At 41.7% G+C, this 17880-nt stretch overlaps 1 protein-coding gene across 5 annotated transcripts in view; it reads right to left on the bottom strand.

The window, feature by feature from the left end:
• Positions 1 to 17880, bottom strand: part of LPAR1 (lysophosphatidic acid receptor 1) — a 114350-nt gene that overhangs the window by 57747 nt on the left and 38723 nt on the right. For all 5 annotated transcript variants that reach the window (XM_084898161.1, XM_084898160.1, XM_084898159.1 and 2 more), the window contains exon 2: positions 2232 to 2391. In XM_084898161.1, the coding sequence (XP_084754287.1) occupies positions 2232 to 2276 (45 nt within the window). In that variant the 5' untranslated portion in view covers positions 2277 to 2391. The remainder of the gene's footprint in view (positions 1 to 2231; positions 2392 to 17880) is intronic.

Here is a 17880-nt window from a genome sequence, read left to right as displayed (position 1 = left end):
ACATCTCCTTGGGCTCATGTGTAAGTGTTTTCTAATGTAGAAACAATGCTTAGAATAGGGTATGTGCAAAGGCATATAATTTTTAATAGATATCGTCAAATTACCCCTAGAGTGACTACATCAAATTATTTTCCCACAGAGAATTTACAAGAGTACACGTTTCCCCAAGCATTTATATTAAATATGACCTCTTTCTACCTTGGTTGGTAGTAAACATTTTAATTAAATGAGTCATTTAAAAATACTTATATTACTCACCAACTGATAGTAGCTTGTGTCAGAGGGAAGGTGTGCAGATAAGAGGATGCTGTCAGAAATGCTGACATGTGACATAAGCAAGACCAGGATGCTGAAATGCCTTGTCGGGGAATCTATACAGGGGCCTAACATCACAGAAGGCTAAGAATAGATAGCCATTGCATGGGAGCAGCTGCGGTGCACTTTGAAATGGTGAACTCGGGGAGCAGGTACTGAATCGTTTTACCTATTGACCACGTCTCTCAGGGACCAAACGCACTGCTGAGGGGAATGGCAACCAAACACAAAGTGAATTGAAGTGTTACAAACACAATGACCCATTTACCAGAAAGAGAAATACATCTACTAGAGATAGCACTAAGAATCCTGGGAAGTAATACTAAAGTTTTAAAATGTTATCAAGAACAGCAAGGACTTTATCCATAAAATTCCAAAGTGTTTTTAGAGGATTAAAAAAAAAAAAAGGCATAATAAATAAAAATGTCCCTTGTTCCGGCTCCTTCTTCCTTTCCCTCACACAGACAAACACTCCTCCTTTAAATGTAGTAGCTTGTGAAATAATATAGGGGGGAAAAAGTGGGAAATAACTTTCTGTATCATCAAGAGTCAAATTTCAATGGACATGGCTCTTTCTCAAGGTGTACCTTTTTCTTTAACCTTGTCATGGGATGGGAAGTCATACTTACACATGTGTCAAACACAAGGCCCGCGGGCCAAATCCAGCCTGCCAGGCCTTGCTATGTGGCCCGCACCGCGCTGTCATCACTGCACTCCGCTGTCAGTTTATGACATTGTCAGTTTATGACTGTTCAGTAAACCATTTGGCCCGCGATTTAGGCTGAATTTTAGATTTTGGCCCCTTCTCTGATTGAGTTCGACACCCCTACAGAAGGAGGAGGAGGTGAAGGAAGAACAGACAAGAAACTACATATGTTGAGCACCTATTATGTGCTTTGAACATATTCTGTCATTTAATCCATATAACTATCCTGTGAACTGTGATTACAGGAGAAGAGATTATGCTGAGTGAGGTTAGCATGACTCAGGCTCCTTATCCAGCAATTGGTATGTGAATTCAGGCCTAATGACTCCAAAGTCTCTTTCCCCATTGAGCCACTCTGCCTGCTGAAACTGAAAGAGTCCAGTTAAAACCTGAATAGATCAGATTGTGAAGTAATTGGAAAACAATGTTCCTGCCTTAATACTGTTCTTAATATATATATATATATATATATTGTTTTATTGACCGCAGAGAGAAAGGGAAAGGGAGAGATAGAAATATCAATGATGACAGAGAATCAACAGATTGGCTGCCTTCTGCATGCCCCACACTGGCAATTGAGCTCGAAACCTTGGCATATGTCCTGACCGGGAATCGAACCATGACCTCCTGGTTCATAGGTTGATGCTCAACCACTGAATCACACTGGCCGGGCTTACTGTCCTTCATTGGACAGAAAAAGTAATTCATATTATTGTTGTTCAGAAGTTTCTAGAAGTTCATTTTCTTTTCAAAAAGTTACTTAAATAGGTCAAAGCAAAATGACAGTAATAATCATAGGAGTAGGACCATGAGACAGCATTCAGAAAACTGGCTATACGATTACATCTGTTCTGAGATATTTCATTTAATCCTAAAAACAAAACAAAACAAAAAAAAACCCCTGACAAAAAAAGAAGCAGGGTTCAGGATTCACTTCTGACTGTCTTGATTTGGAATTGGATGCCTATAGTAATAACCAAACATCCTAAGCACTGAAAACCAAGGCCCCTACAAACAGAGACCAGCTCACTAACATCACTTGCTCCCTGTTCCAGCTGCTTCTTGAACGACACAGCACCTGACCACAAAAGCACTATTCTTTAAATACCCACCAAAGGATCCCCACAGACAAACACACCTTCTGAAACTCAATTTAAATATCCAACGAAAGGAGGATTCGCTCAAACCCGTGCTGGTTGGAATCGCGTACCTGGGGCTGTGACATGAGAGGGGTGGCCGTGGAGGCGGTCGCCATGATGGCTCTGTAGTTGTGGGCAGTGACCAGGCCCCAGCACCACGGCGCCAGACACAGGAGTCAAATTCTCGTGGTTGCTGATCAGATCGCAGTCATGCTAGGAGAAGCAGCGGACCTGGAAAAGAACAGGAAAACCCAGTGAGCCTGTGAGGAATATCACATGGGAGTGAAGTACCATTTGCCAGAGGAAGCAAAAATCCCTGAGACCAAATGCCAATTACCAGCTTCAGGGACAGAGGAATCCAGGAGAGAGCATCTAATGTCTCAACTCCAAGACTTTTAGTCCACTCGTCCAAATCCTGTTATGTGGATGTATTTTCACAGGTTTGAATCCAACTCTGCAGGCTCCCTAGATGTTTTGGGATTAAGTGTCTATTTGTGAAGACAGAGAGAATGGGCCAGCGGGAGAAGCCGTAGGTCTTTAACCAATAAAGCAATCGAGTGGCCTACAACCGAGAGCTGATAGTTTACATACAAAGGGCAGAGATAATACACCATCAAGTGTTTTAGAGATCAGGCTCTGCCTATTAACCAGATTAAAAACATGGGGGCTGGAGAAGAGAAGGGACTAAGCCCTATGTTTCATTAATGGCAGAACCAGCACTGGACCAACAGCCATTCCCACTCCAATGGGAAACAGAAGGTGAATGGTTCTGGGTTTACATTTCCCAAGGAATGATTAAAGAAGGGAAGGCACCCCCAGGAGGCAGCCACAGGAATGAGGCAGGTCCTCGCGTGGGTGGAGAGGGCTTCTAACTCAGACCTCCCCATGTGTGAGGAGAAGTGCACTTTTTAAATCCTTTGACATCCTCAAAGAGGGGATGCTAGGTAAGCACCAAGTATAACTAAATCTTTCAGTATTCAGATGTTTATAAAGAAAACTCAACAAGATGTTAAACTCCCTGCAGTAGAGCATGGCCCAAATTCTGTCCAAAGATTAAGGCCATTGTTTCCATGTTTGCAATTTGGCCCAGAAGGGAAAATTTTTCATTTAAAAAAAATGTTTTTAATTCTTCAATTTTAAGAAAAATTTTCATTTTTATGTTGTTTGCATACCACCTAACATATTCTTTTCGTTTTGTTTTGTTTTGTTGTTTTTTTGCTAATCCTCACACACGGATATTTTTCCATTGATGTTTAGAAAGTGGAAGGGGAGAGGGGAGAGACAGAGAGAGAAACATAGATGTGAGAAGACACATCTATTGGTTGCCTCCCACATGCACCCCAACCACAGCCAGGGATCGAGCCTGCAACGGAGGCACATGCCCTTAACCAGAATCAAACCCAGGATCTTTTAGTCCACAGGCTGATGGTCTATCCACTGAGCTAAACCGGCTAGGACACACCTACCAATACTCTTTTATTCAAAATGTATTTGTTGAGCATTTGCAGTGAACTAAGGGTATAATGAATAAAAATACACAGCCCGGCTTCAGGAATCTTTTGACTGAAAATACACTTTCTAGTTTCACTAGCATGCAAGATACCTGAACTCTGGTAAACTATTAGAAAATGATACTTTTATTAATACTGAGAGTAATGAAGCAGGATCACAAGACCCAAGTCTTGGGCAGTAGGAACAGTGAAGTTGGACGCTTACTCCAAGTCGTTTGGCCTCAAATCCACTGGCACTGCTCTGCATTGGCTGGACGCTGAGCAAGTCACAGAGCCTCAGACATTTTCCTAAGAAATAATCTGGGTTTGGCAGCAATTTCTACCAACTTTAAATTTTGATTTGTATCCTGTCTTTGTTTATTATCCTTCACACTATAGTTTCCATCGCTTTAGCTTTTCTTTCTTGCTTCTTTTTTTAATATACTTTTATTGGTTTCAGAGACGAAGGGAGAGGTGGAGAGATAGCAACATCAACGATGAGAGAGAATCACTGATCGGCTGCCTCCTGCACACCCCGCACTCCCACACTGAGGATTGAGCCCAACCCAGGCATGTGCCCCAGCCAGGAATCCAACTGTGATCTCCTGGTTCATAGGTTGATGCTTAACCACTGAGCAACACTGGCCGGGCCGCTTAGCCTTTATTGCCTAGAACTGTAGCAGTAAAGCTGTCAAGATGTCTTGGTATAACATTCAACACAAAAGCCCTTAGGTGTCCTGAGACAACACTGACCTTCTCCTTAGCTACCGTCCGGGGGTTGAGGGCAGACCTGTGTTATAACACTGTGAGTTTAAATGAACGGCCCGGAGAAAGGCACACATATATTGGAGCGCCTTTCCTCCGTCATGCTGCTGCTCTGAGAAAATGATAGGACCCCCCTCCCCCCTGATGTGCTATTTGTACTGAACTTATAGCTGGCATCACTTTGTGCCCACTCCTACTCCTTCATTTTTCCTTTTTCCTTTTCACGTATTTATAATCCGCGTTACCTTGCTCTATCATATGGAGGGTACACCGGTGAATATATAAATAGCGTGACAACCAAAACCCAAAACAAGCAGGAAGGTGAGATTCCATTCTTAAGACATACTGTGCACTCAACCCAGTATCATTTCTGCCAAGCTGTCATTAAGCTATATAATCTTAATATATTTTCAATACAAGGGGGAGGCAAACGTAGGTTTACAGTTGCTCATATGGAAAATAACGCAATAAATAATAGATAATAATACAAGAATAAACTCCAAGTTTCTCGTACTCACAACTGTAAACCTACTTATGCCCCACCCTGTATTCAGAGCACATGGAGTTGCCCATACAGTGAATCCTGGGCACCTAGACTGCAGAATGGAAAGGGATATCGAAATTGATGGGCATATCCACCACATGGCAGCATTGCTGACAACCAAGTGGGGAGAGGAGAGTGGGGGTTACTGACACCCTAACTGGAGGCTGAGCACCGGAAGGGTCATGTCACAGACCGTGTGAGGCGGACCGTGTTAACACACTTCACAAATGGGGGGCCCGAGGCTCTGAGAGGTGGTGCAACGTGCCCAGAGTCACAACAACCAGAAATGAGGAGCTGAGCCCTGACCCAGGACCCTCTCCAGGGCCCGTGCATTTTCCATAGACGAACCCTTCAAGGGAACAACAATGAGAGGACGCACTTCGAATCCCTTTAAGTACCGCTTGCAGGCAGTCCTGAAGAACGCAGGATGGAAGTCAGCTGTCCTGCAGACTCTTCTCTGCCTCCCCCAAACCCTGAAACAGACACTGTACTGCTCTCATCTAGACAAAGTTTTCAAGAGGAGTCCCTAGTTTTGATTTATGTTACGTGTCCTTGAGATAGAGAGTAGATAACAGATTATTCGTTTCATATCTTCAAAGAGAAAATAAGGAAGAAGATTAACTGCCTCCCCCTGAAGTATTTAAGACATATCTGGTTTTGAGGCTTTTGTTGAATCCCGTAAAAAGGTTCTAAGAGCCCTTTATAAAATGATGTATTGTTTTTAACTCTGAAAATGCAAGAGCTAAGCAGTACTGCCTCAGAGGGTATAACCAGCTCTCTCTTGGAAGCGGTCTTAAAATCACATTTATGAAACCTATTCACTTTCCAAGTAATTTACAAAACTGAATAAATAAATCATGGGGAAACTAGACACAATGACAAAAAAAGACAATACCCTGAGTAATACTGCTGTTTGGTCTCTAGCTTTTACTTTGACATTCTAGTCCCTGCTTTCCCAGAGCCCCAAACTGTCAACTGCAGAGTTGCACAGAATTTTTAAAGAAATACACCCCTCTTGAACTCTTCCAAGTACCTGGATGCTAGTCCTAAAGTTCTTCCCATCTGTCATCAACCTAACTCCCCGTTTCCTTTGCTTGAGCTCCAAGACTGTGCTCCAGCAGGAAACCACAAAGCAGTGTGGGCGGGCCCCACTAGCCCCAGCTACCGTCGGCTCATTCCTGTTGCCCCCTTCTCTTCTCTAGTTGCCTCCACGTACCATTCTAGGCATCTCTTTTACTCTATACCATTCTTTGGGAAACCGAAAAACTACCTCTAATGCCCTCCATTTGCAAAAGATGAGCTTTATCCCATACTTATTTACTTACCCATTCATTCATTCCCCTGGTGTCACTGGATATGAACTACCTCAACATCCTTCCCTACCATCCAAAATGGATATATAAAACACAACTTACAAATAAGAAAGCTACATAGGCTCATTCCTCTGTGCCAGATTACTAAAGACATAAGAATAAGGAATATCCTTAATCAGCCTTAGAAGCCAACGATGAATCCCTACTATCGCTTAAGCTTCCAGGAACACAGAGATAGGCAAAAGTAGGTTTCTAGTTATTCATATGAAAAAATATATATATAATACAAAAATACATAGTAATAAAAGAATAAGCTCTGTTTCATGTACTCACAACTGTAAACCTACTGTTGAAAACCCCCTAGAATAGAAAAAAATCAGCATGGGAGGTTGACAGAAGGACTAAGGCGCAACATCACCTTCGTGTGAAGCTCAGAACAGAAAATCAGCAAATGAGAGAGACCCCAGTAGGTTCATACTGCTCCTCCCAGTGCAGCAGGCTGCAGGCGGCGGGAACAAAGCCAGGGAGAGGTGGAGTGCATTTAAAATACACTCACTCCTTAAAAGGGTTCCTGGCTCCAGCCGAGCAAGTAATCTCTAGCTGCACTTACTTCTCATTTACATGCGGTCATGATGACTGCACAAAAAAACACGTGATGGGGTGGGGGGTAGAGGGACAGGGGATAGACACTACCAGCTGGCTTCTGATAGGGGCAGCCATGCCAAGTGACAATAACCTAGCTAATGACCGAGGGCCACACCAAAACGCCCGAGAGAGAGTCTCTGGTGGAGAGGCAGTCTTCATTCTGATTACTCCTGCAGCTGACGCTGGCTCCTTCTCCAGGTCTCACAGGAAGATGGGTTTCCAATTTGCAAATTAATCTCCTATAAATCTAACCTTTTCTTTTCATCGGGACGTGAGTCAAACAGTGACTCATTTCAGTCTCTTGAAAGAACACAGGGCAATACCCACCACTGAATATGCATAGACTTTTCCCTGTAAGGATAAGAAACAGAAAAATCCACCAGGCAAACGAAAAATACTACGGTTCCAGGGATGGGAAGACTCTAGAAGCAGAGCAAATATTTACTTAAGAAATAAGTGAACTACATAAAAGGAAACGTAAAAAATAGATGAGCCTGGCTGGTGTGGTTCAGTGGTTGAGCATTGACCTATGAACCAGGAGGTCACGGTTTGATTCCCAGTCAGGGCACATGCCTGGGTTGTGGGCTTGATCTCCAGTGGGGGGCATGCAGGAGGCAGCCAATCAGTGATTCTCTCTCATCATTGATGTTTCTATCTCCCCTCTTCCTCTCTGAAATCAATAAAAATATGTTGGTGTGTTTGTTTTTTTTAAATGGATATCAGAAATGAGTCTGCATTAACCAAAAGAGAAAAACATCTGAACTCATGAAGGCAGTTGATAAAACGGTAAACAGATTTTTAAAAATTTAAAAATTTTTTAAAAATTAAACTGAAAATGATATTAGTGAAACAGAAGATAAAGCAGAGCTTAGAGGATTAGGGGAAGGAGCTACATGGATAAAGATTTTAAAAGCTTCCATCACCAAAATAGAATAGATGGACAAAAAGTACTAAGGGAGGAAAGAAGAAACCATCAATGCTGAAACCTGAAAAGGATACATTTATCCTCAAAATTTTGGAAAAGTGTTGCACATATATAGAGCCATTTACATTAAATAAGAAAACATTTCAGACTTGAAATTTGCTGCAGGGAGCTCTGTAGTCTAGCAGGAAAAAAAAAGAAAAGGAAAGGAAAAACTCTGAACCCCAAAAGTAGAAGAATAAAACAATGAGATATAAAAAGGCCAGTGCTATAGCTCAGCTTTCTTAGTACCTCTTCTCCCTACCAGACTAACTAGCATCTAAAGCCAGCCTCCTACCATTTGAGGCCTGAGGCTGGAAGATACTTCTCTCCGGAATCCCACCAGATGAAAAGACTTAAAAATAGTCACATCAGGAAGAAGTCATTGACCCATGAAACAAAAACAAAATGCTTAAAAATCGATCATCTGAAGTTCAGTAGAAGGGTTGGAATATGTAGTTCCAAATGTAAAAATCAAGAATGTAGAGCAGAAAGCTAGAGGGCTAGTCCAGAAGATTGAACAGCCAAATCAGAGCAATTCTAGAAGATAAGAATAAAGGACCAAAAGAAGAACAAATCAAATCGCTAACTCAAAACATTTTCTAAAGTGGGGAAGTCATATCTGTTGAGTGTCAAGGTCTAGGAAGTGCCCACCTCCATTATATTAGTACACTCCCATAAGCACACCATCCTGAGATTTATTTTTCTTCTTGTTTCTTTTTACACTCCATATTTTTTTAATATATTTTATTGATTTTTTTTACAGAGAGAGAGAGAGAGGAACATCGATGAGAGAGAAACATCGATTAGCTGCCAGTAGGGGGTGTGCCCGCAACCAAGGTACATGCCCTTGACCCAAATCGAACCTGGGACCCTTGAGTCTGCAGGCCAACACTCTATCCACTGAGCCAAACTGGTTTCGGCTACACTCGATATTTTAAAAAAATCCGCTAAGTTTTTTGTGTGTGTCGAGGAGCTCATACACAAAAAAATTGGGAATCAATCTCTAGACTTCTCAAGAGCAGTCTGGAAGCCAGAAGACAATGGAGCAATGAGGAATGTGACTTACAACTCATAATTCTGTTGGAGGATGCTCTTGAGCAAAACAGGGAAGAAACTCAGAAAAAGGAAGGCAAGTGATACCGGAACAGGATGTCAATACCGGAGAAAAACCAAGGGAATTCCTGGCCTCACTGAATGGAGACCCATGGGTGACAGGTAAGGAGATGCATGGAGGAACCTTGGCAGAGTAGTTGTGCCCTTGGATACACAGGGGTGGGCAAAAGTAGGTTTATAGTTGTTCATATGGAAAATAACACGATAACTGATCAATAATAATAATGCAAGAATAAACTCTCATGTACTCACAACTGTAAACCTACTTTTTGCCCACATCTGTATATGTGTAGTGAACTAAGATAAAAACTGTAGGAAACCGTCAGAAAAGGGAGAAAATGCTTCACCTTTGGAAAAAGAAGTCAGTCAATACCGTTTTATGTCTAAAAGAAAATTTCAGGCTTTGAAAACCAAAAAGGAGGAGAAAGGGGTGGAAAGGGTGACCAAGGAACAGCCACGCCACATTTTCTACCTGAGCCCCCTCCCTCGCCGCTGCTTCCAGGGAAACCACGAAGGCAAAGGGTCCAGCTGGAATGCAGAAAGCTGGGACCACTGTCAGAGCCCATTTGCTTCACATGCAGAGTGAGAACAAAGAAATCAGAAAGGCACTGGAGAAATCAAATAATTTCCTCATGTTTTGGTTTTAAATACCAACTCTACTTGTGGCAGCCAAGATCTTGCTTCAATATACTCACAGAAGACAATGTATTTCATGTCCTTAAGTCTTTCCTTCTCCACATACAGAATCAGTTTTTCCATTTGCTTCTCCAGTTTTTTTTTGTTTTTGTTTTTTTTTTTTCTAATTTACTTACCGTCTGGTGAAAGATGGTTCATTTTTCTTTTGGGTTTTTTTAAAGATATTTTTATTGATTTTTAGAGAGAGAAGAAGGGAGAAGGAGAGAGAAACTCAAGCACCACAATCACACCGTTTTACACATATTTATCAGTGAGAGAGAAACATCGATGGGTTACCTCCTGCACATCCCCAACCGGGAATCTATCCCACAACCTGGGCATGTGCCCTGACCCAGAATTGAACCGCAACCTTTCAGTGCCCAGGGTGACACCCAACCCGCTGAGCCACACAAGCAAGGCATTTCAGTCAGACCTTTTATTCTACATTTGGTCTAAAAACTCTATCATTCTTTCTCTATGACATTAAACTGATGCATTTAAAGAAAGGAATACAGCCCTAACTGATTTGGCTCAGTGGATAGAGCATCGGCTTGCAGACTGAAAGGTCCCAGGTTCGATTCTAATCAAGGGCTTATCCCTTGGTTGTGGGCACATCCCCAGTAGGGGGTTTGCAGGAGGCAGCTAATTGATGTTTCTCTCTCATTAATGTTTCTGACTCTCTTTTCCTCTCCCTTCCTCTCTGTAAAAATCAATAAAATATATTTAAAAAATAAAAATTAAGGAAGGAATACAGCTAGCCCATCCTGCTCATGCTGCCTGCAGACAGAGAAACTCAAGCACCACAATCACACCGGTTTACACATATTTTATCAGTTCAGAGTCCAGTATCCTACAGACTGACAAAACTGGCCAAAATTATTTAAATAAGTCCATTGTCCTGATTTCAAAAACTGAATTGACAGACATACAGTTTTCACTTTTTTAAAAATATTTTTTTATTGATTTCAGAGAGGAAGGAAGACGGAGAGAGAGAGACAGAACATCAATGATGAGAGAGCATCATTGATCAGCTTCCTCCTCCTACACACCCCCTACTGGGGATCAAACCCGCAACCGGGGCACGTGCCCTTGGCCAGAATCGAAACCTGGACCCTTCAGTCCGCAGGCTGATGCTCTATCCACTGAGCCAAAATGTAGAGAGCCAGTTTTCACTTTGGAAGTGTTCCTACTTGGGAGAGAAATTATCCTGAAACTTATCAAAATAACTAGGAATTGTAAGACACGTCACTCCTAGGGCAAAGACTTATTGACAATACTCTTAACGGTTTTGGTCTTAAGCTACTTTGTGTTATATTGCTTAGAAAATGGGGGAACTCCATAGTTTAGGAATAATGGATCGGGAATGAGTTGGCATTACAGATTTCTGAGTGAGAAAAAAATGAACTCAGGGAGCGTGCTCAATCACAAAGGGACAGAACAAGGAAAGAAGGGATGGAAACTAAGGAACAGCGTCAAATAAAAGGACTGAGAAAATCCTCTTGACAGGTAGGACAGTTAGAAAAATTATACTTTGTTTAAGAGACAGACCTAATACTGCCCTTTTGTTTCTATTGCCAGAGACTCACAATGTCTAAACTCTGGATCATCTTAGTATCCGCAGGCATGACCCTCCACCATTTGCATAGGGGGCGCACAGCAGTGCAAAGACTAATAGCTATTAAGAGTTTCACCTAAGGGAGGAGATCCCTGAAGCATCGGGTGGATATATTATTATCAAGGAATGCTTGACGAGGGACCCTCTGAGCCACGCTGAGCATTCGCAGTCCTGAGGTTTCAGGAAAAAGAGAAGCTCAGCCTCTATGAGGAAGTCCCAGGCCAAGCCAGACGCTGACAGCCATGGCCAATGGAGGAGTCTTGGGAGCTATTGGCTTTTAAGAGCAAGTGTATGTTTCTAAAGTGTGTGTTTTTAAGCTATTTCCCAAGTGGTGTAGAATAGGACTAATACAAATGTATTACCACATGTTGGTGGAGATGAAAGGAAGAGAAGGAGGGAAGAAAGCACATAGCGTTGAGGCAATGTGTTGAGAATATAGGAGTCTATCACTGTCATAAGAAAAGGAATCCAATATAACATTATTTTTTAACAGCAAAGGGGTCTGTGGACAGAGGCCTCTTTCCTTACCATTTCGAGTAGCTGAAACTTCAAGCACCTTTGAGAGTATAGGTCAAAATCAGTTCTGAGTGTTTGAACTGAAGAATGGTGCTTTTAAGCTGTACTTTGGACACAAGAAAGTTATGCTTGAAAGATAGTTTTCAGATGCATTTGCCAGGACATTGGAAAATAGGCACTCAAATTTATTTCCATTGTTGATGCAACGGTTATCATGTTTCTGGAATACAGTGTGTGTGTGTGTATCTGTGTGTATAATGAAGGGCAATGTTCCCTAAGAAATGGGAAAAGACCAATGTGAGCTCTATAATTGCCCCAGCTCCCTGTCACAAGAGCGTCCAGGCCAGGAGACATTCTGGTGGAACCCAGGGAACTTACTGAGGTGAAAGGCAGGTCTGAGAACCCAAGAAGCTCAAGGCAGCTAGAGTTCAGAGAATAGCAAGGAAGTAGACTGAAAAGACAGAAAACCCTAAAGATCTGCAGGGTCCACCTTGAGTATTCAACAGAGAACTGGTCACAGAAGGCACATGAGGAAACCGTTAGAGGCTTAAGTGATAGCCATCGGAATAGTTTCTATTTTCATCAGCAAGACTGGAAAACCCTGTAATTCACGGGATATTGGGCAGAGCGCTGAGAAGCATCTTGCCTCAGTAGTGGGGGATAATTAGCCCTAGACTAAACAGTAAGTTTATCCCACTGAACGAATTTTAAAAGCAAGACCTAAAAAGATTAAATTGTTTCCAAATAATTGACTGTGACTCAAAACAAAGCTTGAGACTATTTATAAGAACACAGGAATATCCAACATCCAACAAGGTACAGTTCACAGTCTGGCATCCAATCTATGATTACCAGTCAAGCAAAGAAGCAGGAAAGGTGAAGTGACAAAAGTAGAAACTAGACAAAATGGAACACTGAGAGAAAAAAAATTAATAGGAAAAAAAAATAAAAGAACATCAGTGAAATGTGGAGAATTTTCAAGTGGATTAATATACATGTAAAAAGGAGGCCAGAAAAAAATATTTGAAAAATAAAGATCAAAAGTCCAAAATTTAACAAAAACTATAAACTGAAAAATTCAACAACCTTCATGAATGACAAGTACAAGAAACAAAAGTGCACCAGGGCACATCATAATCAAATTTATCAAAATATAATAATAACAAAATATTTAAACTTGCCAGATTTTTTAAAAAAACATTGTGGTATAGAGAAAAACAAGGATGATGATGACCGATTTCTCATCAAAAATAATGCAAGCAAAAAGAAAGAGATCAACATTTTTAAAGTAATGGGAAAAATAACCCTAGCAATCTAGAATACTATAATCATGGAAAATTTTTTTTTCAAAAACAAAAGTAAATTAAAAATATTTCAAACATAAAAATGCTGAAATAATTGAACATAAACAGACTTTGGACTAACAAGAAATTTTTAAAAGTCCATCAGACACAATAAAAATTGAATCTGATGGAAATACATGACAAGGACAATAGGGGAGGCCTGGGCAACAAAAGGGAACAACTTCAAAGGCACAGGAGGAAATGTGAAGGCAAATTGATGTGCTCACTACCTTGACGATGGTGATCATTTAAAAGGTATATACATAGCCGAAACTGGTTTGGCTCAGTGGATAGAGCATTGGCCTGTGGACTGAAAGGTCCCAGGTTCGATTCTGGTCAAGGGCACGTACCTTGGTTGCGGACACATCCCCAGTAGGGGGTGTGCAAGAGGCAGCTGATCAATGATTCTCTCATCGATGTTTCTAACTCTCTATCCCTCTCTCTTCCTCTCTGTAAAAAAATCAATAAAACATATTTTTTTAAAAAGTGAAAGATAAAAGGTCAAAACAAACCAGATTGTACACTTTATATGTGTAGTTTAAATATGTTCTCAAAAAAATTTAAAAGAAAGCGTAAGTCTTATAATAAAGAAAAATGCTGGATTATAGATTTCTTTAAGTACAATATTTAAAGAATCTTCTCCTTGAATGGAAAACACTGACTTGTAAGGAAATCTGACCACTAACTCTAATATACTAGTATATATAAAATCATGTGTTTGTAACAGTACAAGGACAGCCAAATGTGAGTGCTATAGATTAAATGAGAGAAGGAGAATGTCCCTACCAGCAGGTAACCAAAGCACTTGTTAGCGCCTGAAGGTGTAGGTGCATCCAAGAGATGGGAGATACCTAGCTGGTTTGGCTCAGTGGGTAGAGTGTCAGCCTGCGGACCAACAATCTATGTGTTTCTCTCACACTGATGTTTCTCTCTGTCTTTACCTCTCTCTTCCACTCTCTCTAAAAACCAATTAAAAAATATCCTCTGGTGAGGCTTAAAAAAGAGAGAAAGAACGAGGTGAGAGAAAGAGCTAGGGACTTGTGGTTTTCAAAAGCTATAGAAATCAAAATCTGTGTCAGAGTGTGTGTGTGCCTGTATACAGTAGGAGGCCAGGGAGTAGTGACACCCCAAAAACAAGTATCCTAGCACTTAGGTCCTGGTCTCTTAATACCATCCTCGACTGTACGGAACCAGGCTCTTTGGAGAAATGCTTTTTCCAGAGATGGGGCAAGAGAGGTACATCTTATGATAGAAGTAAGCCCACTCGAAGAATTAAGGAGACGTGTTAAAAGGACAAGGAAACTAGCCTGAAAGTTGTCCCTTGCCTAAATGGAAAATTTTGACCTTCAAAATAAATGAAAGAACACATCTGTAACCCTTTGAATAAAAGAAATTCACGAGTTCATTTTAACATAAATAATAAAAGTCTGACAAAAAAAAAAAGGAACATTCACATAGACTCAAATATGTCCAGACATCATTCTTATTAATTGCAAAGAACAAAATTGTAACTTTATAGCGGAGAAGTCTGGAAGACACCACATAACCAAGTGTTTAAAGTAAAACATCAGTGTGAGAAATTGGGACAAACTGACATTGTGGACCACCTGATCGGATGCAATGAGAAGAAGGCAGCATCCCTTCCGAGATACTCCTGCTCAGGTTTCAAAATTTGGATTCCATCAAAAGGAAACATGGGTCAAACCCAAAGGGGCCCATGTCTCCTTTTGACTGAATTCAGATTGAGAGACGTTCTACAAAACAAGTGTACTATAGTCTTCAAAAACATCAAGATCACAAAGAAAATAAACTGAGAGACTGTTTCTCATTAAAGAGGAATAACAAGAGACATGATAAATGCAACGCAAGATCCTGGACTGGACCCTTAGCCATAAAGGATATTGCCGAGACGACTGGGGGAAAGGTGACTGGGATCTGAAAACTAGCGGATAGTAAGACAGTGATGTTAACTTCCTCATTCTGGTGGTGGTTTTGTGATTGCGTGGAAGCACATCCTTGTCCGCAGGAAATACATTATTAAGTATTCGAGGGTGTGAGGGCAGCGTCAGCAATTCATTCTTAATGGCTTGGTGAGATAAAAGGTTCCTGGTACTTCTGCACTGGCAACTTTTCTGTGAATTTGAGAGAGGAGAAGGCGTGGGGGAGGTGCCGGGGAGGCGCAGGGGCCAGAAAAGAGGGCCCTGTGTCTCAGTAGAAGGCTGTGTTCATGTGTCACTACTAACTGTAAGCACAGACATGCCCAAGAATACATTTAATTGAAAAGAAATGTTTTAATCTAGTTAGAAGTCACTGTTACAAAATACATGACCAACACATGTGCCTGATTTCGGAGAAGACAGGAAAAGAGGCCTCAGACAAATGGCAGCGTGTAAGAGGCATGTTGCCAAAAGTCAAGTAGGTCTTTGGAAAAAGGAGAAGTCGGGACCACAGTAAGCAATGCAGGCAGCACCTCACCATCGCGTTGTGCTGTTTCCAAAAGCTAATAGAGAGGTGCATTCGCATCGAATAAAACAAAGACAAAGGCAGAAGCGATCAGCTTCTTCCGTTTGCAGGACATTAAGGGAAGGAACTGAGAAAAGGTACTGTGTTCTCCGGTTTTGAAAGTTCTTCTGCCTGCAGTGAGAATAATCTCTTCCAGATGCTGTTTGGCCCACAATGCGCTATTCAAAATATGAACGTTTTGTTTATTTTCAAAAAATCCAAGAGCCAAATAAGAAACCTAGTTTTCCTCCGCTAATCTCTAATAGTAAGTTGGCTTTAAAAAAAAAAAAAATCAGTATACATCCTAAGTCCAGACAAGTGAACATCTGCCCAAAGTTTTGAGGGGGGAGGGGAAGGAGTTATACCTGTTAAATTCCATCCCGGTATCTGCTTTGCCATGGGAAAAATAATGAGAAACTTAATTTCCTTTCCTTTCCTGCTCCCAATATACAGTACTTTCCCTCCATGAAGTCCCTCGTGGCAATGTCTCTTTAAAACAGTAAGTTTGGAGGGGAATCTGAAGAAAATTAGTATTGTGCTAGAGGATGAATTATCCCCAGCTGGGTTGTGGATATGTAAATACCATAGCTTCCTGCGACTCACATACATGCTGCTGCCAGCTTGAGGGGTCAGTAAGCAAAGGCTGGCCCCATTCATTCATAGAACAGGTCCAGGAGTAACATTTCAAACATTATCACCCTTGTTGGAGAGATGAGGAATGTGAAGCAAAGGGAATTCAATGACTCCTCTCCATTCACCATGATTTAGTAACTATGAAAACAAACAGAAAAAGGGGCCTTTCCCTAACTTTTGTGAAAGGTATTCTAACTCCTTTTTTTTTTCCTTTTTCCTTTTATAAAAGAGTTTTAAACTTAACAGGGGATAGCTTTTAAAAATGATTGCTGAGCCCAAGCCGGTTTGGCTCAGTGGTAGAGCGTCGGTCTGTGGACTGAAAGGTCCCAGGTTCGATTCCGGTCAGGGGCATGTATGTTGGTTGCGGGCACATCCTCAGTAGGGGGTGTGCAAGAGGCAGCTGGTCGATGTTTCTCTCTCATAGACGTTTCTAGCTCTCTATCTCTCTCCCTTCCTCTCTGTAAAAAATCAATAAAATATATTTTTAAAAATAAAAAAAATAAAAACGATTGCTGAAGCTGTTGATCACAGAAGCAGCAAAGGAATGGAAAGGAAAGAAGCCTTTTAATAAACTGAGAAGAGTGAGTAAAACCACCAAGTGGCCACAAAGCTCCCGTGCCTGAGACGTCCCCCCCAAAAAACCAATCGGGGACCTCAAGGCAGCTGGGAGGCACCACTTGAAAGACCTGTGACCATCTAACCATTAGCCTGAACGATGTTGTCTTTCGGACTAATTAATGGCTGGATGTCCAGAAAATCCCAGTGGGGATCCAAACACATGGAGATTGGAGACTGTCATACACAAAACGTCTGATGGGTGTGGAAAGGGATGATATGGGTCCCCAACGAGATGGATAAGGCATGATAAGATTGGAAAGGCAATTCTGGTTTAAAAGAAATCAAAAGGAAAACCAAGTTTCACTGAACTGATATTAACTAAAAAAAAAGAAAAAGAAAAATCTAGGAGAAGGAGGAACAGCCAAAGAGCCTCAGTAGAAGCAGTTTCTACCAGGAATTTCCTGAGGCTTGAAAAGGAAGGAGCGTGTGTTGTAGGGCTGGGCTTCAAGGGATTGTTGCTTTAAGGCGATTAAGCAGGCAGCATATCTATCCTTCCTCTCTATTCTAAGAATTCTCCATGTCACACTCCTGGAGTTCTGGGCTCCAAGAAACTGGCCGCGGTGAGCTCCATCCATGGCAGAGGAGTGGCTCGGAAGGAAAAAGGGGGAAGGCCACCTCCCTGGAGAACAGCCCCAGTTTCTTTGGGTGGCGGCTGGGGCGGTGACTGGGGTGACGAGCAAGGACCCTTCTCCTGGTGGGCCCTGATGGTTTCATTTTGGAGCCTTGATCTCTGATCCATGTTACATGAACTCTCCTCAGTTGGAGTTCATAGCACCACACTGATTTCTTTTGGCTCCAGTCCTGCATCGCAGCTGTTTGTACTTACTTGAGGTATGGTGTATTTTGAAACAAAATGAACCAGATTTCCCCAACTGCCTATGTCAGTGCCTGGTAATGGGAAACGTTAACTCTTTCACAGCCAGGCTACTGACGATTGTGATGTATCCATCCTATGGAGGAAGACAGAAAGAGACCCTAACCCAG

This window comes from Pipistrellus hanaki, assembly GCF_964339955.1.
Source record: "Pipistrellus hanaki genome assembly, chromosome: 11".
Classification (NCBI taxonomy): Eukaryota; Metazoa; Chordata; class Mammalia; order Chiroptera; family Vespertilionidae; genus Pipistrellus; species Pipistrellus hanaki.
This window is presented reverse-complemented; position numbering and strand designations above follow the sequence as displayed.